The 27,749-nt window shown below is 39.8% G+C and overlaps 1 protein-coding gene across 6 annotated transcripts; it reads right to left on the bottom strand.

Annotated features, from left to right (window-relative positions):
- Positions 1-894: 894 nt before the first annotated feature.
- Positions 895-27,749, bottom strand: top1mt (DNA topoisomerase I mitochondrial). 6 transcript variants are annotated; one of them, XM_066683553.1, is made up of 25 exons: positions 27,534-27,748; positions 25,754-25,796; positions 25,450-25,589; positions 25,262-25,346; positions 24,863-24,915; positions 24,723-24,783; positions 24,600-24,625; positions 24,432-24,506; positions 24,307-24,346; positions 24,164-24,234; positions 23,967-24,024; positions 23,562-23,881; positions 21,303-21,418; positions 21,100-21,221; positions 20,889-21,011; positions 20,578-20,765; positions 19,121-19,265; positions 18,366-18,509; positions 17,975-18,157; positions 17,782-17,850; positions 16,647-16,761; positions 15,943-16,070; positions 14,571-14,665; positions 13,870-14,019; positions 11,847-12,412 (listed from the first exon to the last, which is right to left on the bottom strand). In XM_066683553.1, exons 3-25 carry the CDS (start codon positions 25,527-25,529, stop codon positions 12,310-12,312), a joined length of 2,550 nt encoding a protein of 849 aa, XP_066539650.1. In that variant the 5' UTR covers positions 25,530-25,589; positions 25,754-25,796; positions 27,534-27,748; the 3' UTR covers positions 11,847-12,309. The 6 variants fall into 6 exon arrangements, with proteins under 6 accessions (XP_066539652.1, XP_066539650.1, XP_066539649.1 ...); XM_066683555.1 differs by lacking the exons at positions 11,847-12,412; positions 25,754-25,796 and adding an exon at positions 895-1,030 and having other exon boundaries at positions 27,534-27,749; XM_066683552.1 differs by lacking the exon at positions 25,754-25,796.

The following is a 27,749-nucleotide window of genomic DNA, read 5'->3' as shown; positions in this document are numbered from 1 at the left end:
TAATGTTACTTGAATAATTACAAGTGCTGTTCTTTCATTAATATCAAATTAACTCTATGAGAGCGTTCAGTTACACGCTGCCTGGCTCATGTTTAATTCAAATCAAAAGTTCTTTTCTTAGTCACTCTAAAGTGATTAGTAATTTATTTGGTGAGAGGGCGGAGGGGGAGAAAAGCAAAAAGCAACTCAGGTGTGGGGAGAAAAATCTGTCAACGCACAGTGAGAAATATCCTCGCACCTCAACCACCTTCACCACCTTTTTAAAATGAGCTGAGATTTATGTTCATGTGTCAAGTGCACTGTAGTCTGTTTGAGCCCAGAGCCAAACACATCTAATATTTACACCTAGCAAAGAAGACAAATACAACCTGTATTAAAGGTGCCTATTACCGAGCTGGAACAGCCAGCGCTGAGCACTGAAGTGGACTAGTTACTGACCACTTATGATTAGTCAGCTACAAATGTCAGTCATGACCATCACTGTCATGAGTAAATCAAATGTCTGAGGGCCCTGGGGGTGACTCTAAACAAAAAAAATCTCACAATGTTGTGTCATATTTGTATGATTTTAAACATGCATTTACTTCCTCTTTTTATAATTAGTTTTTAAACACTATTTTAGTATCCAGTTCATAGACAACCCTTATCGTTATGAACTCAGCAAGGAAATGCACATTAACACAGAGTCAACTGCACTTTTCCAATCATCTGGAAGATATAATGAAACAAAGTGTGGCTTGTGTAAAACTGCTATTTAACCAGGGGTTGACCGAAGCTTTGCACACAACAGAATGGCATTGCAGTAATCTGCTAACACCACATACTCCACCAGCAACGCTTTGGCCTGTTTTTTCTTAATGCTCTGTCCTCAGAAGAATCTCATTGATGCAGCTTGTCCTTAATGCTTCTTCAGTGCTGGCAGCTCTGGTCCAGGTGAGCGAGTTTGCAGCGTACAGACGGCAGTTCCCCTGCGCTGGCCTGGGCGTCTGCCAGCCTGCTCGCAAAGCCCAGCACTCGCCCGCCAGCCCATCTGGGAACCAAAGCATATTAAACAAGACCAAAATATACTTGCTGAGGGCATTTGTGATGTGTAAGGAAAACATGCAAGCGTTTCTCAGCTCCTCACAACCTCAAAGGCGGAAAAATGTTCGAAAATGTACTTTGGAGAATGTAAATAAACACGCTGCTGTGTAAAGGCCTCGGAAGCGTGCTGATGCTGATGTTGGGAAACGAAGGGAACTCGGGTTTTAATGATCTTCTTACCCCCTTGCATTTCCTGTCAGAAGTCACTAAATGGCCTGAACGTGAGGCCAATTTTTTTTGAGCGCTAATATTGACAGACCTGTATGAATATTGCTTCAGTTCGCATCATGCCAAAGTCCACAGACTAATAGGGTGACTGAGAGGAAAAAAAACCCTCTTTCCTACTTCAGCAGCTGATTAAAACTACACTCATGAGAAGGAGCAAAAGGCACAGAAAAGAGAGCAGAGGGGAGATGAAAAGAGCAGCAATCCTGTTTTGTCCTCAATGGGGTCTCTCTTGCACACAGAGGGGATCTGCTAGTAGATTAAGGGTGAAATCCTGCAGGCCTTTGTCACCATTCGTGACAGCTAGCAGAGGTCAAAGTGCACATGGGCCTACTGAGAGGACTTAACTGACCCCCCACCACACAGCATACCAAAGGATGAAAGGCAACCCGAATCAATTCGATTGAACTCTACAGGCCTTGGTAGAATGGCACGGATGGAATAAAAAAAGCTACAAGGCGTTCCCACATACGACTCTGTTTTCTGAAAATGGAGAAAACTAGAGGATCTTTGGAGAAATGATGAATAAATGCATGAGCCAAAACTACAGACCGCATCTGCTATTAGAGCAGAATAGATAATTAGTTGGGGGCTCCAACAAGTAGGAGTCACAATATTATGAAAAATACATTGAAAAAAAAAAAAAAAAGAAACAGGAGCAAAGCTCAAATTGTGGAACTTCATCAAAGACATGCATGTTTCTAACTGTACGGCTCATGGACTCCTTTCGCAGCACTAATCAGATCTCTCTATTAAAAACTCTCTCTATTACAAGCAGAAGCATTGATCTTGGTGCTGTTGTAGGTTTTACAAACCCTGTCACATTCAGCTGATTACCATGCACAGCAATTCCCTCCTTCCTCTCTCCCTCTTTTTTTTTTTTGACATTCTTTTTCTCCTGCCAAACTGACAAAGAGGGAAGATGGTGAAGACTGCTTTCAAATCTCAGTTTGTTAAAACATCTGCAAGCAATGGTGGGCATATGCTCCTCTGACAGCTACAGTGGAGAAGTGGAAGACGTGAACAGACGCTGCTGTGTGTGCGACACGTCACTCCAGATGTTCGATTCACAGAGACTTTCTCACACAGAAGGCGGCCAGGGATAAGCAAAGCCACACAATTTCAAGATTATTATTCCAACGTCAGTTCTCCTTATGCATGTAATAAGGGCTTTTTATAATATCTAAAAAGCCGAAGGCTAGTAAAACGTATATGTGAGAGGTCAGAGGTCACTCTTTGATTTGTTCAATTTCCACTCAAGTCAGCCATTAAGTACACATTAGGTTTTTTTTTTTTAGAAACATATATTTAATAGAAATCTGCAAAAATCTCCAAAGCTCAGTAAACTGTCAAATCCATCCATATTTCATTTTCCACTCCCTGCCACTTAACTCTTCCATTCTTCTGCTCAAAAAAACAGAAGAAACTGAAGCTGTGCGCTCCAACAACAGCTGTTTCCATATGATTACTGGAATCCTGGTCCCTTTCACCTTTCTTCATGTGCATTTACAATGGACAAATCAATCATTTTCAGGAGATTAAATATAAGATAATGTGTTTGCATGGGGAAGGTTACAGTCAAAAGAAACTAAGTGTAAAAAGCAGTAGTTTACAAAACTGGTTGATTCAAAGGCAGAGAGAGCAGCAAAACTCTTCACAAATGAGATTCAGAGTTATGGGTCGACAGGTCTGAATTTGTTAGGTGTATTATATGGATTGTGTACCAGAATTGTGGAAGAACATTGCTGCTAATTTCTCTGATAAACTGAAAACGAGTCCCCAGAAAAAGAAGCTCATGCTAAAATTGTGTTTAATGGCCATTTTGGAAATGAAGAGAGCTGTCCATGATAATAAACAGTACTTTATGAAGACAGATACTGAGTTGAGTGCTTGAGGAGTACACTTTCCGTGTTGTCGTAGGAGGATTGATTCTTCAAAAATGAAAGGATTGGAAGTCGTCTTCTAAGAAGAACCTGAGTGCACTCTCCCAGCAGTGAACTGATCTAAATTAAACCGAATATGCTTGATTACACGTCACCTAAAGAGTCCAAACCTGAGTAAATCTTCCCACAGCAGAGTTCCTCTGAATGTTATGAGCTGCAGCAGTGCTCCTACTCAGTGGAGCAAGATGCAAAAACCTAAGTGTCAAAAATCTACACATCTCAGTGGGTTTGAGCTAAGTGTAATGTACTGTCTTACGCATATATGTGCATTTGCATGCACACGCGCACACACATTCACGCACCCTCGCGCTTGCCTCAGGGTGTAAAGAAGCTGCAATTCCATTCTCCTTCCTGTAATTCCACACTTCAAACAACAAAATCAAACAATGGCCACTCCGGCCGGCCTTTTCCTCCCGTACGGGCAAAAAAAGAAAACAGCTAGTGCAATAACAGCTACGAGAGTATGATTACTGACTCCCTTCTTAGCAAGCGGCTATGAGGAATATCCTCCAAAACAATGCCAGAAGGCAATGAAAACCTTTGATCAGAGTCAAATCACCCCCCTTTATTCTTATAATGGAGGAAATCCTGCATCGAGTACACAGTCCTCCAAGGACAAAGCCCCAATTTACACAATGACAAACTATAGAGGACACTGAAATATATTTCTGTATTTCATCCCTCCCTCCAGTGTGAAGGCATCTGATTTGGATCTCAGGTGCTAGCTTTGTTGTAGCAGCGTAACCCCAGTTGCTAATCCTCAGGGCAAACAGAGGAAAAAAATCCTTGTTAAAAAAGCCCACGGAGCAGCTAAGACTACTGATTAGGATCAGAGTGACTTTGTAGACTGCAGAAATACAAAAGCACGGATGAAGGGCTTTACCAAGCTGGAGGAGAATTAGACTAGCGAGAGATCTGAGACTGCAGTATGAGATGCAGATTTGACACTACATGGAAGGTCAAGCTGTTTTTCCATGTATTTATGCCAAAGTGAAGCTTATGACCATCTACTACTTTTTTGTACTTAAGCAAAAGCCCCTGTACACTCCATTTAGGCTATAGGCCTGAAACTAAGCTTGGTGTTCCCAATTCATTATGCACATTCTTACCCCCACTGCCAGGCTCCTGGCCTCTCCAAACATTTCTAATACTGTTTGATATCTCATAGAGCGACAATGAATAAGTCCTGTATGTTAATGAGTTTCTCTGTTGCAGGACTCATCTATAACATCAAACAGGAATGAGTGGTTGCAGGTGTCGTAGGATTAGATTTGTGTGAACTCACAAGATTCCACAAGATTGATTGTTTTGGGGGGAGCGGGTTATCCACAAAAAGAAACAAGGTTTTTGTGACTGTACTGCTGAAAATCATCAGCGCGTTTGTGCCCGAGAAACTCTGGACTTTGAGCACATTCAAAAAGCAGAAACCACATTAAAAGGTAAGGAGGGGCTCCATACCCAAGAGCCCCACACAGGCCTGCCGTCGCTTTCTGAGCGGCTGGAAAACAAAGTGGCACTCAGGCCGTGTGCGGCTAGGCTGTGGAGGGAAGTGGACTTTGTTCCAGATTTCCTCTTTTTCTTCAGGAGGGGCTGCGAGGGGCTTTGATGTGGTGCTGGGGAGAGCACTAACCCGAGCCGGTCCAGATGGGGCCTCGCTTCACTGGCGCTGGAGGAATATTTATGAAGATTCGAGTCATTCGCAGACACAGCACTGCTGTACAATTCAGCAGTTTACCAACAAAGGAAGCCTTCCTAATAAGCACTCGCACACACAGAGAGACCAAAAATGCAAGATCGAAACATTTCATTCTAAAAGCTCTGTGAAAACACACAAGAATCCTTTTTAACAGGCCCAACACAAACCATTCATTGAGCAATCAGCTTCTCCAAGGTCACACACACACACAAAAAGCACATTTGTTATGACTGAATGATTGGTACCGTCTTAACCTTCCACTGTGGCTCTCTATTGTTGTGCTTTTACCTACAACCCAGAGAATCCACAGCAGATTTGTGCGTGTCCTTCAGCATACTACTGTTATTAATGCAGTCCTTGAAGCTGTCATGGAAAAACAGGGGGAGAAAAGACGCTGCAGGACACTTTTTGCTGTACGACTATTCAGATGCACCGAATACACTTTCCGATACCTCTGCAATCAATACAACCTTTGGCTTTTATGAACTTCAAGCTGAAAAAAGGAGACTATGATTCTGTAACAGACTGTGGCATTTTATAGCGTGTATACAGGAACATTACAAACACTATCAACAAATTCTTGGGAAAAAACTTGAATGTCTATTGGGAAGGTTCCTAAATGGTCCTTGACTTGGATGTAGTGTTCTAGATAAAAAGTATAAATGGGGAAACACTTTACTGAAGGACCACATTCATAAGGCTGCTCAACACCTCCATAAACCCTTCATGACCCCACTATAAACCTACACCATCTCCAAACATCTATTCATCCAGCATGTCTTACAAAATGAAGGCTATTATTTTGGAGTTCGATCCCCTTTCCTGCAGTAACACCCTCTACTCTTCTGAGAAGGCTTTACACTAGAGACTGGAACATGTTGGTGAGGATTTACTGGCATCAAGCCACAAGAGCATCAGCGAAGTACTGATGTTTACTGAATAGCTCTGAATCACAAACACCACTCCAACTCATGCCAAAGGTGCTGGATGGAGGTTGACTGCTCCACTGGCGAACGCTGGGGGGCTTAATACCCTTTAGATGATGCTGAGCTTTGAGCATGGTGACCTCATATGCGGCTGCTCCAGAGCATGTGAACAAAACAAGCTGCGTCTACACATTTGAACATCTGTGTCCACGATGGGTGCATCTTAAAGCAGCTGGTTTTTAGATTTTATGAGATGTCTTCAAGCTTTTTGACACATGCTGTATATTGACATTAATATTGAATAAACCAACCATCCATAACTTTAAAAACGATTTTATACCTTCTCTCATTAGCCATTTTATCAGCACCACTGATCACGCAGGAGCACTTTGTAGGTTTACAATTGCAGACTGTAGTCCATCTGTTGCCCTGCATACTTTGTTAGCCGCCTTTCATGTTGTTCTACAGTGGTCAGGACCAGCAAACTACAGATATTGTTTTAGGTGGAAGATCATTCTCAGCACTGCAGCGATACAGCGTGGATCAGATACAAACACACCAGTGTCACTGCAGCTCTAAGAATAACCCACCACCCAAATAATACCTTTCTCTTTGCTCATATTGTGGGGCTCCTGACCTTTGACGTCAGGGTGCAAGGAGGTTAACATGAGTAGCAGGGAGACTAGCTTGTAATTGTAGAACTACAAAGAGCACCTATTCAATCACTGGAGCTGACAAAAACGAATATAGAGTGTACAAACAAGGAGGTCATTTGATCGTTTTAGCCAAATAGTGGAAGTCCTTTTCTAATTGAGCTGTTCTGAAAATATCAGAAGTGTCATCAAAATGAAGATAAGCAACATCACCTATAAGGCGTGTTGGAGTAAGTTTTATATATACACACTAGTGCTTTCAAAATAAAGGAGTAGACAATATATAATGTTATTTTTTTAATGCTAATAAATCATTTACCAAATTTGGTCTAGTCTAGTTTGTATTAGCAGTTTAAATTAGTGATATAAACACTGGCTACTGTTGAGTTCAGTTTGTGTTGAAATATGTATTAAATATTATAATTCGTTCTCACCCTGCTCTCTCTCTACAACTATTGGCACTACTAATATAATTACATTGATTTAATTTACATTTAAACATTCTTTAATAAAAGTTTAATTCTTAATAAGAAACAATGTGATTAGTCACAGAAAATCAAACAGCACTAATAACTACATAAGTTATATCATTTGTCTTGGTTTGGTTTATCCTAATTATACGACAATATCCAGATGCCTCTTATTTGGCTGCATTAGTGTGCATCAGCTGTAGACACAGACATTCAATTGCAGACACAACACTCAACAGATCATTTCCATAAAAAATAATGAAATGTAATGTGATGCTCAGTGTCGAGTGTGGGCTGTAGGGTTATAAGGATCCTCAGAGCTGAGCTGTGGAGCAGCACATTCTCTGCATTCTCTGGAGTGATGGAGCTCCATCCAATACCTTTGGGATAACTTGGAGTGATGCTTGTGATCCAGAACTAATCATCCAACAGTAACAGGACCTCACTAATGTTCTCGTGGCTGAATGCCAATAAATCCTCCAGTGAATTTTCCAGTACCTAGTGTAAAGCCTTTCCAGGAGAGTAGGGGCTGTTACTGCAGCAAAGAGGGAGAAACTACTTGTTAATACCCTTCATTTCCGAAGAAATGTTGTGGATGATCAGTGTGTCAGGCCTTTGACCCAAACACATTTAATGCCTAGATGTTATTTCCAGTGGTAGCTGGAGGACCTCCAGCCTTCATCCTCTCAGCATGGCCCTAATCCTGCTGCATTCCTGCTGCTTGAGCTGGGAATCAGAGGAGTGCCGGCAAATATTCTGCTTATTCAACTCCACGCCAGCATGATGTCACATCCTGAAACCTCTTCTTTCCACCACACTGAAGACATTTCTACCAAACTAATGCATAGTCTCAGTGCTCCGGCTGTTTGCACTACCGGTCGCTCTCAAGGTCATTTTCTCAGAAATACTGAAGCCAAAGCAGGTAGCTTCCTCTCGTGAGCTCTTAAATAGCACGGAGTAATGACTTACAGAGCTGGAAATAATACAGAGAAATGTTAGAAATTACTTCATTAAAAATGGAAGTACGAAAACAAATATAGGAACTCAGGAGTGAACAATGTGTTTTGAGACTCGTTTGCATAAAGCATTAAAGTTATTTATTATTTAAAACCAAGCCAAATTATATTTTCCCCTCACTGCACACTGGCTCTTCAGTCACTGAGTTATTTTAAAGCTGCTATAGAACGTTAAACCTAGACATTTTTCCTCTCATCTGTCTGTAAGTTTAGTTACAGTTGTCTGTAGAGTTACAGCTTGTTGTATTGTTTATATCACAACAGAACAAATACTTATGTCTTTGGGGTTTTTCAAAATTTTATCATAACTTTAAAATGCCAGCTGCCATTCACACGATATAAAAATTTGATGAAGAATGCACCAACAGCAATAATTCAAAATGAGTTTATGTTAACGTCTATGAAAAGTTGGAGTTTTTATTCTGAGAGAAATGAGATACTGCTTCAACTCTCAAACATATATTTGATGCTTTCTATCTCTCCATCGACCTCATCCTTTCATGTCTAAGACCACATGAATTACTTCTTTAGCGCATTTTTTGTCAGGATTGTTACATTGATCAGGTGTTTCTGCACTTCACTGTTGCACATCGCCATTTTAAGGCAATTCCTGTGAACGGTGCTGCTGTTGTTTTTCTTGAAAAAGGACACTTCATTAAAATGCAAAGTTATTCTGAAATATTATAATAAACACCATTATACTGGACTTTTCTAAAGTTACCTTTAAATATAATAACAAGGTATAAACACCCAGTACTTGCCCATGTTAAAAAGTTCAAGTTAAAAAAAACTTAATTTAACATGCTCTCTGCAAGGTATAATTCAACTGGACAGCTTTCACACACTATTTCTGAGCAGAGAGAAGTACCTGGCAATGCAGAGCGTCACTGGTTCAATCCTTCATCAAAGCTCCTTCGCTAATCTTATGCCTTGGATGTATTTTCAAAGACTTTTTTGATTTTGAATTTGAAAGAGCCCGTCTTCTGTGTTATGTCACATTACCTCTTTATTTACGGTCCATATGAGAACACTTCATCCAGGGACACGCTGCAGATTTTTAATAATAGCTGCTTTTAGTGCCAATTTCATGGACAGGCTTGTAGTCTTGGACTAAATTTGTCAATGGGGATTAGCCACTAAAAACTTGAACCTGCTGCAGGAAAGTCATCCAAAAGGCTTTTGGGCCCATGACCAAAACAGAAGAATGGAGTCTGGAGGATGATTGGATTCATGAAGTGTACCCTCACTGAGTCCAACTGCAGCTAAAGACCTAAACTTGGAGAGGGTCTGAAGGCTGGACGAAGACTGATAGTTTTTAAGTTGAAGAATTTTGATGAATTTATACAACTTTAACTGTATGAGAAATAAACGTACCAAAGCTGTTATTGGTTAAAACAGAAGATTTTTCCTCCCTCAATACCAATAATGGCAGTAAATACCAGTTGTATATAAAGACTCTATTTACACAGCAGCTATGTTTCTAGTTTCTAAAGAAGTTGCCACCAAACCAGCTTTTCTGTTGCATGGTTAAACAACCAAACAACTCAGAGTCAGCTGGAAATGAACAGAGCTAGAGCCGTTACAAGGGAGGAGACATGTCAGCGCTTGAAAAATGAATGGGAAAGCTTGTAATGCTTAACATGCCTGCTTAAGCAGGAGGTCCCTCCCTTCAGGAAAACTGCCAATGAGTTGCCTGGTAAAGACACTCTTCCTCATTTTGTATTTAGTTTGCAATATATATAGTGTGTGTCAGATGACCAATGACTTCAAATACATGCTTGGTTCATTACTGTGGTGTTTAATCCTAGATTTAAAGGTCTCTCCCCATTCAGAGATGCGAGTCTGGTATGCATGGAAATAACAGCCTGGGGGTTCCTATTAGGCCTTTGACAAAACACAATTCAGCAAATGAAGAAATGCTTCATAGATCAACAAAACAAAACATTTAGGTTAAATCTGGCAAATATCAGAAAACTCGCTTGAACTTCTGCTGAACCTGGTATTGTGACATTATTATGGCTCTGTCTGTAATACAAACGTCTAGTACTCTTTTTTTTGTTGTGGAAGACCTAACCATTACTAATCCATATCTGATAAAATCATTGACCATTCATAAACTGATGTTTGTAATCTGTAAACTCAAGAAATTATGTTGTCATTAATACCATTATCTACAACAGTAACAGATCTATATTGCTCAACTTAGACTTGGACCTGTTACTAAATCACGACGATAACACATCCAATGACACATCCTGTGTAGCTGTGGCTTTAGTATACAATTATTAGTATCACACACTGATGGAAGCAAAACTGTAGCATGAATCATTTTCAACATCAGTTCTGAAAAACAGACCATTGCTTTTACTCGTGTCCAACAAACACCCAGACACTAGTTTCCAGAGTTCACTTATAATTAGAAAGCCTTTATATAGGTGCTATTTTAGAGAACATGTTGTTATCAAAGTTTGTTTTGGGCGGGTTACTTAACAGCAAGTCTATAGAGCAAGCTTTTTCCACAAATGACCTACATGCACTGTGACTACTCCTAAGGCAGTTTAAAAGGTAGCATCTGAGCTGCCGCACAGTAACATCTGAAGGCGTTCAGCAGTGAAGAAAGGGCTGGGAGTTTGTGAATAGCCTGGTGCTGTGCATTGGGTAACAGTACATCAGGCACCTGGTGCAGTTAAAAAAAAAATAAAAAAAAAAACCCTCACACTGATGTTTCAAGACAACATTCATCAAAAGAGCCGACAGACGTGCTTAACAATTTCAATATGCATGTCCTTCCCATCCCCGTATGAACAATATTCACAAAATGCAGTCGGTACAAAGCTCTTGAGGCCTGTTAAGAGTGGCAAGAATGAAAAGCTGATATTAAAACCAGAGGATTTCTGGACACTTCACAGATCAGACACATGGAGCAGAAGCCATTTAAAAAAGTGAATTTAAAATTCTGAGTAATGCCTACAGCACCATGTCATGAGAAACTAGCCCTCTTCTTGGCCAGTCCAGCAGGGGTTATGCATATAATTCTGAGCAGGGGGTAGAGCCATCTAAAGCCCCTTCTGCTCAGAGCAATTTCATTTACAATGTTTCCATTTGCATTGAGATCTATGCTCAGAAGTTTCACTTTCATATCACTGGTGCTTACCGTGTAGGTAAGCTCATGCCCTCTTGCTGCCATTCGGAATATTAGAGCAATTTGTCTTTAGTTTCTAATGAATCTGTTTATGGAAGACAGGAAGCAGCCTCAGTGGGGTAAAACCTTCAAACTCACTATGCCCAGCAGCCCTTTCCATGTCAACAAACCGAACTCATAAGGCAAGATCCCCTGCTTAGACATGCTGGGCCTTCAGCAGTAGGATAAGCTTGCAACATTGATCCAGACAGCTCAGCAGCTCTCTACATTCAGGACCAGTTTAAAAACTCATCGTTTCAAACAATACCAGACTAATTCCATCATCTATATATCTACACTTTTTCAAAATGAAACTGCTACACCTTGTACATAATAAATGGACTTTTACCTCGGACGATGAGCAACTCGAAACTCTGTAAACGTTATATATATGACTTTTTTTTTGTTTTGTAAATGCTTGTTACACAGTTCACTTTGTCCATTATTACTGCACCTTAACTTTGTCCCTCCAGATACATGACACGGGTTTGAGAGACACAGGCTATTGAACAGATTATCAAGAGAAAAAACATTTTCCAATTTCGATATCTGATATATGAAATAGTCTTTGGACTGTTTCCAATTAAACATACAGTTTAAATAATTCTCACATCATTGCATTCCATTTTTATTCACAGTCTGTTGGGAATGTTGTTTGTACAAAGAAAACATACCCGGATGTATGGAAAGTAACTGGATAACTATTTGAGATCTGAGGGTGGGAGGACTTCTTTATCAGTCTAGACCTGTACCATATTTTACTCTGTATATCAAGAATTCCACTGTTTCCTGAGCAATAGATATTACAAGACAAATGAGCCTGCCGTCGTATTTATGCCTGCGCTCGATGGGGAATGGTGAAACCCAGTCTCAGCTGCTTTAAAGACGTGCGCCATGATCCATTTCTTCAAATGAGAAACAAGGAAAGCAAGTGACCTTCAGCTTTGTATTCACATTTTACTACGCAAATAAACTCGACACAAAGACACAACATTTCTGTCATAATTAACTACATCTGGTGAAAAAAACAAAACAAACAAAAAACACAACATGAAAAAATGGTTTAAATGTTCACAAGAAAAGTCAAGGAGTGAGGTACATCCCCTACTGTGTTTATTAGAACTGGAAGTTTTCATCTGTCATATCGATGGCCCAGGCAAACTTAGCCCTGTGAGTCTTGTTGTATATCTTCTCCACTGGAACATTATTTTTCTTACACCTGCCCATGGAAGATTTTTACTGGTCAGAAACAACTGAAACCCCTGATTGAACAGTAAGCCCCTCTGAGGGACCAAGTAATGAATAAAGTAAAAATAAGGAATTGCTTGCGTTTATTGTCTAAAGGGGAATTTAAGTCTTCAAAATGTGAAGAAAAATGAGGTTTCCTCATTCAGAATAGTGGTTTGCAATGAAAAAGATTGTGAACCCTAGTCCATATGTCTATAAATATTACTTACAAATCACCAACCGAATATATACCCATTGAGTTTGTGTGTGTGTGTGTTTGTTTGTTTACCCAGTAAATTTCACAACTAAACAAGTTTCTCAAAATCATCTTAGTACAAATATTATAATTCTTTATGGATAGAGTGAGAATCACACCAAACACTCCACCAGTAAAATCATCTTAACACTTACATGCTTTTGGGGAAATGGGAATGGTATTGATTTGGTTTATTCCTTAATTATTTATTTATGCATGTATTTTACAAACTGAAAAAAGAAGATAGAAGCAAAGCTGAAGTCTGGACCTCAGTGATTGTTTTAGCTGCGTGTTCATTACTCAAATTACAATAAGGTTGCAAACGAGGCTAAATGGTGGTGTGTGGCTCAGCATGACAAGGAGTCTGAGATGCTGCTTTAGAACACTGACCACAAACACTCATCTACAAACAAGCCTTTACAGACAATGACAGTAAACAAAGCAATTAGAGCTTTAAAACATATGTTAGAGACTATTGGTTTCTGCATCTATGAATTTAGAGGGAAGAGCCAGTCTCCACCCCTTCCTACTAATTTGGAACAGATGTGCCATGGTCACCACTTTGCTGTTCTAAAAATCAGAGTGCCCCTTCAGGGCCCTTCTCTTGACAGATCCGAATGAAGTACAGTGCTTCTGTGAGAGTGTCTCATGAACTAATTACATTTTTTTTCAATTATACCCACACATACACCATAGAAATGTATATTTTCTCTGTTATATTACTGGCTCGCTACTTCAAGACATTGCTAATAATGTGCAATCTTTTGTCATGGCACAATGTACAATGAAATGTGTCTTCTGCATTTAACTCATCTTTGGCAATACACACACGGCCACTAGGGGCTGTGAACACGCACCCAGAGCGGCGGGCAGCCATCCCCGGTGCCTGGGGAGCATTTGGGGGTTCAGTGCCTTGCTCAAGGGCACTTCAGCTATGGATGTTCCCACCGGTCCTGGGGATCAAACCAGCGACCTTCCGGTACCAAGCCTGGTCCTCTAACCATTAGGCCAAGGTCACATGACCTGCACAAGATCTTATCTCACCATCTAAAAATCTTCCTACAAGTGAAGGAATATATTTATACCTGACTTCTTTATGTTTTTATAAAACATTTTACAAAAATCTACTAACAAAACCGCAGGCAGTAGAGTGGAAGTGTGTAAAGTGGATGCAAGAGAGTGTTGTGCTTTACCATGCCACAGTGATGCGGGGGTCGAGGTAGTTGAGCTTGGAAGTGCCCAGAGCAATGACCTTGTTCTCCTCTCGGTCAGTTTCCTGCAGCAGAAGCTTTTTTAGCTGCTCCAACAGCCTCTTCACAGCTTTTTCCTTCTTTTCTACCAGCCTGACAGAGGAACAAGGGAGAAAGAGATTCGTTTTCAGACAGAAAAAAAAAGCCTAACTGCATGAAAAATATGCAGACAAGTATTGATTCTGTGTTGGGTTTTTTATGTTTATGCTAAATTGTTGCTTCCTTATATTGGAGGTGTTCATTTAATTTAGGCAACATTTATTTAAATGAGCACACAAACACCATTCTGATGTTTACATGATTGCATTCTCACATAATTCTCACTTACGTGATATTATACAAATACAGCTGATATAAACCAGTCAGGCTGTTAATTATCAGTTGTATTTTAAATCAAACTGAAAAAAACTGCATGTGGAATTTTACTTTCGGATAAATCTGTTGCTGTTTATTGCTCCACTTCTTTGAACAACCTCTTAGCCCTTGACAAGTTTGAATATTTAATGTTGTTTTTACCAAAAAACATGTCCAAAGGCTGTTGCCAGCTCAGACAAAACATTCAACAGTCTAACCTTGAATCAGCCTCAAAAGACATGACAGCCACAGAGCACACAATCGCAGTGATTTTAATGCTGATTTCTTACTTAGAACTAGACTTAGATGGACCCGCCCTCTGTTCTTCCTTTGCTTGTTTCAGCTCTTTTTTGGCCTTCGCCACTTCCTCCTTTTTCTTTTTGATCTGCAGTAACAAGTAAAAAAAAAGAAAAAAAAAATCATCCTAAGCATCTTCACAAGGTTACAAAAAGAGCACACACACACACAAATACATCAATGACAGTCTGTTTCTGAATATCTAATGAAATTTTAAGTGCGTCTGACAGCTATACTGGCAATTTATTAAACTTTTCTAATCTGTGAGAAAACATTAAAATGAAAGCTGCAAAATATCTTTCAGGACTGAAATAGACAAACTAACTGATCTAACTGTTTCTAAAACTCAAACCAGAACCTTTATATAAATATAACCGTGCTAGAAGGTGAAGATTCTGTGATCTTAGCAGGTTTGTTATTTTTTTTTCCCCTGTACGTAGATGGTTTTGTTATATAATGTGATATTCTCGCTAATGCTTAAAGTGTGTGGGGATTAAACATGCTTTTTTTTAGTATAAGGTCTACATTTCAGATTTAACACTACATACTTTAAATTATCCAGCAGATCTGAAAGACCTTAATACAAGCTGATATCTCTGGCCAGTGATGTGCTGGCTGAACCCTGCCTGCCACACTCGCACGTCCAAATGAGTCGACTAGAAAGCCTATGGTATGACAAATGACAAGTTAAGCAAACTGTCCCGGTGAGGCTGTCTGACAGGTTACATAACAGTTACACAGTCTCTAAAAAGTGTGGTAGCTAATGTTTCACCCTGGTTTCTTTCTACACCCTACATACACATTAACCAAGCCATCACCACTACACCCCAGCCCTTCAGTTCAGAGTTAATGCTTTCAGCACATAACCCTTGGAAAGGAGCCTGTCTCCAGTCTTTACTGCAAATCTGGAGCAGAGAAACATCAGAACAGTTCTGACTAGGATCAGCAACTGTCAGTCTACATTACTGTTTCTGAAGATACACAAGGCATAGACTGATGCGAGATCAGAACACTGTTGGAGAAAATAAGATGCATGGGGTTCCAGTTGTTCAGTATCTTCTCAAAGACAGAATCAGGCCAGACTCTAAAAATGCTCTTGCCATTTTCCCTAAGGTATTTCCGCGTAGAAGGGTACAATTCCACTAATGAATTTAAGCATCTATTTCAGATGATAAAAAAAGATTAATGATAAACGGATGTATTGCAACAAAGGAAGGAAATGGTGGAAAAAGTGTAATGTATGATGGGAATACAGTAGTCATCAATAGACAATGACTGACCATACTACAGAGGAAGGGAGACTCGTGCAAGTGATTACAGCATTAATTCTTTTGAATGGGCACTGTGCAGCAGATTCAGTCTTACCTTCTCCTGTAACAGCTGCATGGATTTCTCAAACGTTTTGGGGGCCGCCCTCTGGTGGTTGCAGAGGATAGCCACAGCTCTGTTTGCACGATTATAGGCCAGGATCTTCTCCTCCACCGTCATGTCATCTGACATTTATCAACATAAAAGATTAGCGCCAATGTCAGTTACATAATGGGGAAAATAAAGGTCAATGTCATACTGCATCAGAGAAAATGACCTGTAAACATGACTATTACTAAATGATTTAAGGTACAATGCGAATGCTAATGACTAAATTGTACACAGTTACAGGCAGGGTCCGGCCAATTATCAAAATGCATCTCCATTACTGTGCTGTTGCTGAATTAATGTGGTCGTTTATCCTCCTGAGATTAAAAACCCTCTCACTCAATACAAGATGCATTCACACTCATTAAGGGACTTGTCATGTTTTTATATATATTCTCCAACGTAGCACCTTATTAGGCATCTGAACAGCTTCATAATTTTGCTGTAGCCTTTGCTCTCAAAGACTGAGACCAAGACCATTTTTTTAAACACTGGGCTGTTTAAAGAGTCTCTGTATTTTTTAACAAGGATAGAGCCTACAGCCACACAAGGCTAATCAATATTTCATCGCAGATCCTGATACTGTTTGTGTGTTAGTGCCCAAAACAGCACAGTTGAATAAGAAAATATTATGAAGATCTGTGTACACTGACCAGTGGTGAGTTTGTTCAGTTGATCCTGTAGAGTGGTCGAAGCGTTGAAGGTTCTGAACACTTTCGCTGTCAGTCCCGTCATAGCCTCATTCAGCTTTTTATTGAGATAACTTGTCTGTATGGACACACTGTTATTTAGTGTTGTACACATGCTCTTTACAAATACAGTACATTAAAAAAATTATTCTGACTGTCCTTCACTCTTTCCATTTGTGTCATGTAATAATTACACTGTCAGATTCTATTTGTTATCAACAGAAACCTGTATATATATATATAAAAAAGAAAAAAAAGAAAAAAAAAAGCACATGAACAGCACAATGATTTTACTATTTTAAATATCACGTTAACACAAGCATTCAGATCTTCCACTAGGACCAATCTGAGCCCAGGTTCATATTCCAGTTCTGTGGGACATTCAGAGGCTGGGTTAGGATTTATCAAAACACATTAGTTATTATTAATCCTCCAACAGTGCAAAACAAAGAGCAAGCCATGAGGGTTAAAAGGATTTGATCAGTGGAGAAGTACTAACAAATTCTGCACAATTAATTGCCCAAAGAACACAGGCATTTCCATCTTTTACGTCCTTCTCTGGACTTGTTCCCCAACTGAACACCTCAGAAAACACTTGAAGCACTCTCCATCCAAAATTGTGAATATTTTTATGTTTCTGTTTCACATAAAGTCATTCATTATCTGTAACCCTTATCGGGTTGCGGTGGGTCCAGAGCCTACCTGGAATCATTGGGCGCAAGGCGGGAATACACCCTGGAGGGGGCGCCAGTCCTTCACAGGGCAACACAGACACACCTACGGACACTTCTGAGTCGCCAATCCACCTACCAACGTGTGTTTTTGGACTGTGGGAGGAAACCGCAGCACCCGGAGGAAACCCACCAACTCCTCACAGACAGTCACCCGGAGCGGGAATCGAACCCACAACCTCCAGGTCCCTGGAGCTGTGCGACTGCAACACTACCTGCTGCACCACCGTGCCACCCACATAAAGTCATTAGAGTATATAAAGAAAAAAGTAAATGCAAGAAAAATAAAAAGTCTTAATGTTTGTAACAAAACATCCTGAATGCAATGAAAATTTACTAAAATGTATAACGTGCAAATAAATACTTACAGAAATTCTGTCGAATAAATCATCTTCAGGATTTTTGCATTCCATAAAACGCTTCAAGTTTTTGTAAACCTGAATGTAAATGATACAAACCATTATGTGGCTGTTTGATAAAACTCACTAACAGTATCTCAATACCTTACGATATAAAAAATTCAAAGCATAGTAACAAATCAAAAACAAAGAGTGTGCTAACTTGTTTCTCCACAGGCACTTTATTATAGTAGCGAATGGAGTCCTTGCCCAGGAAGTCAAACTCCACCACATATTCCTGACCGTCTAAATGGCGATGCAACTTGACATGCTCCACGCGCAGAGAACAGCAACCCACGGTGTCTGCAGTGTCATCATCCTTCTCATTACCAGCCCTCAAGGCCAGCTACAGAAAACAAAGAAGGACAGATGGTTGAACACACCATGCTGTAAGGACTACAAGCACGAAAATCACAGGATAACGCAGCATTCAAAAAGCAATACTCCAACATTTTTTAGCCTAATCAGCTCTCAGGTTTAGACAGACATGAGAGAATCTATTTACTACCTTTTATTGGTCATAGTAAAATACAGTGGTGAGAGAGAATACCTACCTTGTCTATAAAATATAAAGCTACTCCACGTTGTCGCTGTTTCATTTCACGTGAGGTCCAGGAATTCTGGTACTCGCGCCTGATGGAGTCAACCCTCAGTTTCAGTTTACGAGCAGTTTCATACTTCTGCCAGTCTTTCTCACCCTGCATAGCAATTTGGAAAGGTGTAAAGTACTGTCTAGCAACTTAAAATGGCATGACAACATACTTCCAAACTTGTGTTTCTTTATTTTCCAGTACAATAGGTTTATATAATCCAAGTGGGAGTTGGGTGACTGAAATGAGAATCATCACTGTTGGTGCCTGGAAGATCACCATGAATCACTTGAATAGGGCTGTGAGAGTAAACACTGAACAGTAATTAATCAATTTATTCATTCATTTATTGACTGTCACCGCTTATCCGGTTCAGGGTCGCTGTGTGTCCAGAGCCTACTTGGAGTCATTGGTCACGGGTGACAGTCCTTCACAGGGCAACATACACACACATTCACTCACACCTATTGACACTTGAGTCACCTAACCACCTACCATCGTGTGTTTCTGGACAGTGGGAGGATACCGGAGCACCCGGAGGAAAACCACACCAAACTCCTCACAGCCAGTCACCTGGAGCGGGACTTGAACCCACAACCTCCAGGTCCCTGGAGCTATGTGACTGCGACACCTACCTGCTGTGCCACTGTGCCGCCGCCCACCCCCCCCCCGCTGAACAGTAATATAAGGCAAAAACAGTGTTGCTAAGGTGTAGGAACCTTGAGTTTGGAGCTGGGGTTTAGCATGATGTACTTGATGTTCCCATGAATATTCTCTACCCAGGAAGCCAGCCAGGTGACAGTGTTATCATGCTGCACCTTTTTCCAGCGGTGACCTGCAGGGGGCTCTGGAATCTTTCCGTCTCTGGAAAAGAGAGAGAGAGTTTTAAAATGATTAAGGATTTAAGACAAAGAACAATGTTATTGCTTTATTCTGAGCAACACTAACTGTCTGCCATTTACAAAAGTGAAGAACTTTATTTAAAAAATAAATAAATAAATAAAAAAAGAGGCCTGTCACAATTTACAAACTTTTCACAGTTGTTAGCATTCACTCCCATGTATTACAGAATTAATTTAAATATTTCATCAGCTGATTTGAGGAAAACGCATTCAGCAGATTGCTAATCAGCTAACTTAGCCCCCTTCAGGGTGAATTCCCGTCTTGCGCCCAGTGATTCCAGGTAGGCTCCAGACCCACCGCAACCCTGAACTGGATAAGCGGTGACAGATAATGAATTGATAATAATTAATCAGCTAATTTAGTATTATCAAATTACAAAGAAGGTGCTGCCTTTGGGTCCTTTAAAATGACCCTCAATAATTTAATAACAAAAGTTTTAAAAATCTACAAATTCTCTAAAAGCTGTATGTCTCAAAGAAAACCCAAGCTGTCATCTTGAGCAGACAGGGAAAAATGGCAAAGATGGTCAGATGCAATTCAAGAACCTAGACGCAAGACATAATAGGGTTTTTTCATCAAGACACATGGCTCAATTTTGAAGACAGATTCATACCAGATAAACAACAAAACTGTTTCTTAAAATTCTATTGAGTATAAAGCCAAATGTCCATCTAAAAATCTTGTCAGAAATTTGTAGATTGCTACCATACGTGTCCATTCAAGGTGAAAATAGCTAAGGAACATTTAACTAAACCCAAGTCATGTTGTACACTGTACAATGTATTTTTTATTAAAGATATATGGTTTCTAGTTCTTATAGAAATATGGGAATATTTGCAGAAATCATTGAAAGCCTGTCTGTTCTGAGTACATGTAAATGTTTGACGACAACGAGACATGTGCCTGATAATTTTTTTTATATACAGTGTTGACAACTTACAGCCAACAGTTTACATAAAGCAAGTTGTAGCAAAATATCCTCAGAATTATCATCAAACTATCTCATGCTACAGCAGATTCATAAGTACTTTAGCAATAATGTGAGGGAGCTTTAAGAGGCATTCAAATTGCTCAGACGTTTTATTTCACCACTATTCTGATCAATCCAGAGTTTCTAATGAACAGCATGTTCCATGTCTGAGATGATGGTTTTATACTCTACACATGAAAATGGAAGTTAGAAGAAGCTGAAGCCAGTTAGAAGAAGATTAGTGAAGCTCTAGTCTTAGTACATCCAGCTTCTTAACTGTCCCTTTGTTGCATTTGCACTTACTTGCTGCAGTTAATGATAATGTCTTCAGGCTGGACACGTTTCTTTAGTTTGCCCATTTTCGGATGCTCCCCACGTCCTCTAAACAGCCCTGGGGGCTCCACACGGAAGTTGCCAATTTTTTCCTTATGTCCATCCAGCAGACAGTAACCATACTCCTCTGTAAGTTTATTGGCTTCATCTTTTAAAACCTGAGTGGTGCAAGATAAAGGAGTATAAAATAGCAAATATACACATACTTGCAGAACTATGCATTAGTGCAATGAACTAACTATTGTGTGATCGCCAAAAAGCTATGTAACAAGCAGAGGTACCTGCTTTTCTTCTTTCGTCATGTTCTTCTTTTCCTCTGCTTTCTCCATAAAGTATTTGTGGATGTTGCTAAAATCACACTTTGAAAGGGTCTTGATCACCTGTCTCTCACTTTCTGTCATTACCTGGAAACATAATTATTACTTCTAAAATAGACAACTGTCTTTAAAGTCTGCACAGGGCCAAATTATATTGGCATTCAAAAGGACCTACCTCCTTCCAGTCAGTGAAAAAATTATTTTGGAAAGATTCCTTGGTGGTATATTCATGGTCTAGCATCTTGGCATAGAAAGATGCTACTTCTTCAGTTGCCAAGCTTAGCTTTACTGGCTCACCTGCCCAAAATATAAAAGCAGTTCAGTTAGTTCTGAAGAATTAAGGAAAAAGAGAAGCCTGGTACCTTCAGTAGTACTCACCGTTGTATAAAAATGGCACGTTACTTGGCAAAGGTTCATATTCTGGTGGAAAAAGTGGACCATTATGCACAAGAGTCCTCCACTTATGACCATCTGTGGGCTTTCCTTCCTCCCACCTGCACAACAGTGAGTATCAAATATAAAGCATTTTTATTTGGTACAGGTGTAGGTCAGGATTTAATGTTCAAAATATTAAACCAAGCAAACACAAAAAAATGCTTTGCCAGTACCAAAGGGACAGCGAATATATTGTTATCCAAGTAATGGATGGCGCGCACAATGCAGGCCATGTTTAAACATCCAAAGCATTTAAAACTACATCACAATTGTCTACTACAGTCTAAACGTTTGCCGATGTTCACTCTGTGTGTATTTGCTTTTCTGATAATTATCAGAGGCACAAGCACTAATTACACCATTTATGTGTTTACTACTTGTATTTTGCTCCAGTATTATTTTAATAACATTTTGTTTTTCCATTTCAAAAACAACAAAATCTAAAGGTCAGATGATTTTTATTGGTCCCACACTTACACCCCACGCCAGTTAGTTCTGATACCAAACATATTCAGATCAATGTAAAATGGGGACTCGGTGTAATACAATTTAAAAATAATGTTTAAGTACTATTTCCTTTGTTTTGGGGCATTCTGGGGACATTACAGAGACATCCTTTTTTTTTTAGCTGACTTAACCCTAACAGTGACCCCTACCCTAAGACTTAACCCTTGAAACATTTCTGTTTATTAAACTGTGATGATTGAGGTTTCTCAATGTGAATGTGTACATTCCCTCTCTCTCTCTCCCTCCCTCTCACACACACAGCAGCGTAGGGATCTACAGAGCCCTCAAAAGATGAGAAGTGGACACTAACTGACCTCTGAGAGAGAAGTGTACCAGCTGACAGAGCATAATATCTGACCGACTGAAACACACACGCGGCTCTATTATAGCGAGCCGAATAGACAATGACTCGGGTAAAAATATTTAAACATGTTTTCATTACTAATGTGAGAATAAGAGACACGTGTCTACAGTTCTCAGCATCAACATAAACAGTCCCACCGGCAACACACGGCACAAGAGCAGAGTTCCGCAGCAGACGAGCTGTGTCTCAAACCGCTTCCTCCTCCCTAATATGTGCACTACGTAGGGAACACGATAGCGGCATCTTCACGCAAACAGTGCTCCCAATTGCACTGTTTGGGGACAGAAGCCATAGCCTATGACCAATGCAATGCACTAGACCCCCCCCCCCTCCTCCCCCATCTTTTACTTCCAAGTGCCACTGGAATTTATTTATAAATTCATACAAAACTGCAAGTACTTGTAGAAAAGAAAAAATAAAACCATAGTGATTGAGCTTAACAGTCATTGTTAAACATATTTTCCCCCTAATTGCTTCCCTGGACAAACAAACTATAAAACAGATTCCTGAGAGAAAAAGCCTAAAACCCGCACATTTGCTCAGCAAAAAAATTACACATTTAACCCCCTTATCTCTTCAGTGACTGGTATGAGCGTTATATGCCTCATCATATTTACTTGTTTTCCGTTTGGAAGTTGTGGCTTGAGAAAACTCATCATCATCAATTTTCTGCAGTCAATCAATGCAGACCTTCAAAATGCATGTAGCCTTTAGATTAGCTCAAGAACAGTGCTTAGAAAGCTTCATGGAATGGGTTTCCATGCCTGAGCCGGTGCATCCAAGCGAAATGGAAGACGTCAGATGCAGTGGTGTAAAGCATGCCGCCACTGGACTCTAGAGCAATGACTGTGCACCAGTGCACAAAGCAAGGTCCATAACAAAATGGATGAGAGATTTTGGCGTGGAAGAACCCGTCCAGCCTGCCCTCAATCCGATAGAACACAACGTAGGCTGTGAGCCAGGCCTTGTCCCGCACCAGTGTCTGACAAAACAAATACACTTCTGGAAATATGGTGAAAAATTCCCATAAACACACTCCTTAACCTTGTGGAAAGCCTGCACAGAAGAGCTGAAGCTCTTATAGCGGCAAAGGGTGTGCTGACATCATAAAACCCTATGGATTAAGAATGAGATGTCACTCACAAGTTCATATGCGTGCAAAGGCAGATGAGCAAATGCTTTTGGCAAAATGTATAATGTATGAGGAATTCCCTTTTCATTAAAATCATACATTTTCCCAGATACGTTTGCATTGTAAGACTGACATCTCCACTTTTCTGCATGTGCTCGGAAATATTTCCAAAAATAACAGTCACTACAACATTCCTTACCACTTCCATTTACTGGCCTCCTCTTCTGCTTTCTTTACTTCTTTTTTTTCTTTCTCGTCTTTCTTTTTCTTGTCGTCCTTTCTCTTTTTATTAGCCTTGTCTTCATCCTGTTCTGTGCCACTAGATTTTCTTTTCCTCTCCCGGTCTTGTTTCTCCTTTTTTTTGATACTGTCAGACTGTATTGTTTCAGCCTTTTTGAGGCTTTGTTCTCCTTTTTTTACCTCCGTAGCGCAATGCACTTGACCGCCATCACATATCGGTAGCTCCTCACCTTTTACAGCTGTCAAAGATGTGGCGTGATCTGGCCTTGTCACATTCACCTATTCATTACAGAGAAGTAACACCAGCTATGAGAGTTTCAAAAACCTTTCACTGAATATACTGCACTTTAATTGTTTGGCTTACATGTTGCTTGTCGCCAGTTGAGCCGTCTTTGGCTTTATTGTTGTGTCCTGTTTCTGATCTGCAGAGAGGCACAACACACACAATTTTACACATTTCAGGACTTTTAAATAATAAATGAACAAAACTAATAGCTACATTCAAGGTCACAGTGTGTGGGGAAGAACTGAGCACAACTGGATAAATTTAAAATGTCTTACCCCCTTTTAGGAACTTCTTTATCTGTATCCTTTTCTTTCTTCACATTGTCTTTTCGATGTTTACTTGTCGTCTATAAAATTAAGAAAAATGATTAACAGTCACCATATTAAAAGTCTCAGAGACAAAACTAAAAAACAATTACCTTGTGTTTGCTGGTTTCCTCTGTCATCTCTTTATGACCACTAAAGGACAACAAATCCCATAACATTGTGTTTATAAACGCACAACAACGTTAGAATTTTAGATAAATACTTAAGTGTTTCTAACCGTGTATATTCTTCAGTTCCCGATTTCCCATGCTGTTTCACTGTGGCCATGTTGTTTCCATTGAGTGACTGCCCACTAAGACAATAATTAATTATTGCATACAGCTACATGTAAAGGTAAAAGAAACTGTTATAAAATATCCAACCAAACAGCTCATTAATAACATACCTCTTTTCAAAGCTTCTCTTTGTATCCTAAAAGCAACATCACATCAAATATGTCACTGACAACTTTCTCAAATATAAACCCTTGTTCCCAGCCCTGCCACCACTCCAAAATCAAAGTCCATACCACGTCCATGTCATCAGCTCCAGATCCACTGTTGCCAGAGTCAGACTCGACTTTTTCAGAGCTACATTAAAATGTGAGAAGCTGTTTGCAAAATTTAGAACAGGTTACTATGACTAAACAAAACCCGAATCTCTGCATACCTCATTATTTTAGACTCCTTCTGAAGCTTTTCTGATGATGGTGAGCTGGGGTGCTTAGAGAAACATAAAAAAACACCAACAATAATACAGTATTTGTATACACTTCTGATAAAGTCTGTATTTATCTGTACTTCAGATATTTGTGCTGAACAAACAGCCCTTGGACAAAACAGCAGGTACTCAGGAATCAAGTACAGCTTTATAGTTTTTTCTTTCAAATATTAAACCATATTGTTTACTACAACGTTTTAATAAACATGTTTTTTTTAATCTCAGTGGTAAAGGAGGTAGGAGTAATCAAATTCCATCTTGGGCTAATATTGACCCTACTTTAGACCAATACCAACACAATGGCCTTACTATAAACAGCTAACAGGTGAGGTATGAGCACACACCTACCTTTGTAGACAATCTGTGGTGCATTCCATTAATTTCTGAACTTTTCTCTTGATCCTTAGATTTTGATTTCTGCTTCTTCCTATGTCTGGCACAGTACAGTGTATCTATCAAGATGTGGATCAGTGATGTTTTCAAATTCTTAGTCAAACATTGTGAAAGTTAAACCATTGGATTTTTTTCCCTCTTGCCTGTGGCCATGTTTCTCCAGATGATGGGTGGATTTTCTCCTGCCTCTATCATCCCTTTCCTTCTCATCTTTGACTTTCATCTCTTACTTTTCGCTGAGAATATTCAGTGGAAAAGGTGACCTCACTAGATGTATATCCACCTGTCAAAGAAAGCAGAGGTGGACAGAGTAAACTACGCCCATACAAAAGTAATAGAACTGTAGGAGAAATACAAAATAAGCAGTGATGAAACTAATCAAGTACTGCACAACTTATATAATCAGCAAAGGACCTTCATTAAAGCAACACTAGGTAGTATTTTTACCTTAAAATGACAGTTAAAAAAAGCATCATGATTCTTCACGGACCTGTAATAAGGAGAAGAGAGCCTCTGTTGTTGCTACTCCAGGCTCAGCACTGCATAAACTGCACTATGTAGCACTTAAGGAGAGTGAAAAGATCGCCAATGTATCACTTGCGCTAGGCACAATAGCACAGGCTTTTGGAGCAGTCCCTAAATATGAGTGAATGAGTGTGAGTGTGTGTGTGTTACAAGACAGCTCCATAAGGTGTCTTGCAACTACAAATGGCTTTCCCCTTACAGAAGACCCACTCATTGAAGCCTGATTAATTTGGAGAACTAGCCAGAAAAAAAAAATGATTAATTTGGGGAATATAAAACAATTGGATTCTTCTTCTCATGTGAGCCTCACATCTTAAAGGCTTAGCACCAGCTATATGAAAGTGTCAAACAAATAAATACAGTGGAATTTGAGTTCCTAACTTGTGTTTATTGATAGTTAGAAAACATGTTATTTCTTACTAATTGAAGGAATAAGGTTTAAAAGACCGTTGGTCCCCCCCCCCCAGCGGTGTTGGGAAACTCTAATAGGCGTCTTGCCTGTGACGTAGATGGTGGACAACAACTCTAGAAGCTGCACTTAATTTAATGCAAAATGATGAAAAGGTGTGTTGTTTTTGGCTGCAATCATTCAATGTACAGTGGGACATCTGTGCACAAATGGCCCAAAGATCCCAAAATATCCAGAAAATGGACTAAATTTGTCAACTTTAAACGGGCACTTTGGAAAGGACCATCCGCTCACTCCGTTATCTGTAGCTCATTTCACTGGTGCTATTCCAACAATATGGGCATGTAAGGACACCAACGAAAGGTGTTCAAGAGCCTCTGTAACATGGAGGTAAACAGGGTGAGGACACTCACTTCGCCTGTTTTAGTTGGTGTTAGTTAACGTTAGCTTGACTCGCTAAACTCGGTGTCTCAGATTATACTCGGCTACGTAGCTGCATTACGGAGGTTTATAGTGTCGGATGAATTTGAGTTCGACTTCGATCACATTTACAAGAATAACGGTACCTCTACATTTGAGTTTCGCTTATTGCTAGGCTATTGTCATGAATAATGTTGGTTATTTAGCTAGATACTGTCATAACGGTCAGTCATAACGGTGTTTTACCGCGGCGTTGTTCAGTTGTTGTCCACCAGTGACGTCACGGTCGCGTTCAAGAATTTCCGTAGCGAGCTCGGGTTTTTCCGTCAATTTAATAAAAATGTCAGTTTTAAAGCAAATTAAGCTGCTATTTTCATTTTAATTCATACTTATATCTGTCAGTAACTAAAATAATGTGAAATATTCATGGAGGTCCATTAAGTGGTGCTTAGCCTTTAATAATAAACAATAACTTATATAAAATGTTACTAACTTCCAAGTGATAAAAATGACCGACTGCACCTTTAATACATTCAGGATTGTTCAGCACAGGAACTTAAGACCCATTATTCTCGTTTTCGCCTTTTGAGCTAAAATACAGCAATATGCCCCAGAAGTCAGAAGTGTGTCTTATTACGGAATTAAACATAAAAGCCTGCTGTTAACGGACAAAATAGCGGAGGAAAGACCAGATTCCGTTACTCACTCATACAGCTCGCTTAAATGCAAAACAACTGCTGAGATTTAACTTAAAGAACATGAACTGCAGAGGAGACCAAGCTAATCGAGATTTTTCCCTTCAGAAACCTGAAAGAGTGGCGATAACTAGGTGTAGGACAGAATCACTGATAAGTCTTTATACTGTGCACTTACTGGCGACGGTGTCCTTTGCTGTTCTCTTCTCTTTAGACCTACACGGTACAAAACGTAGCCTAAGTGCAAGAGAAAGGTCCCTTTCTCTTCCTACGTGGTTGAAAGTACTGGAAATGTCAGTCTTTCTCAGACTTTATTTCGCCAGAGGAACGAGAAGAAAACCCGAAGTGAAATACTTTAGACTAACTACTACTTCTCTCCTACGACTCACACCTG

The sequence above is a fragment of the Hoplias malabaricus genome, chromosome 10 (genome assembly GCF_029633855.1).
Source record: "Hoplias malabaricus isolate fHopMal1 chromosome 10, fHopMal1.hap1, whole genome shotgun sequence".
Classification (NCBI taxonomy): Eukaryota; Metazoa; Chordata; class Actinopteri; order Characiformes; family Erythrinidae; genus Hoplias; species Hoplias malabaricus.
This window is presented reverse-complemented; position numbering and strand designations above follow the sequence as displayed.

Coding starts and splice junctions, on each gene's coding strand:
- top1mt (XM_066683553.1), bottom strand. CDS start 25,529: ATGAAAGTCAAAGATGAGAAGGAAAGGGATGATAGAGGCAGGAGAAAA. Junction 21,012..21,099: donor TTTTCACTGACTGGAAGGAG/GTAGGTCCTTTT, acceptor TTATGTTTCCAG/GTAATGACAGAAAGTGAGAG. Junction 18,158..18,365: donor CTTTATATTTTATAGACAAG/GTAGGTATTCTC, acceptor TGTTTTCTGTAG/CTGGCCTTGAGGGCTGGTAA.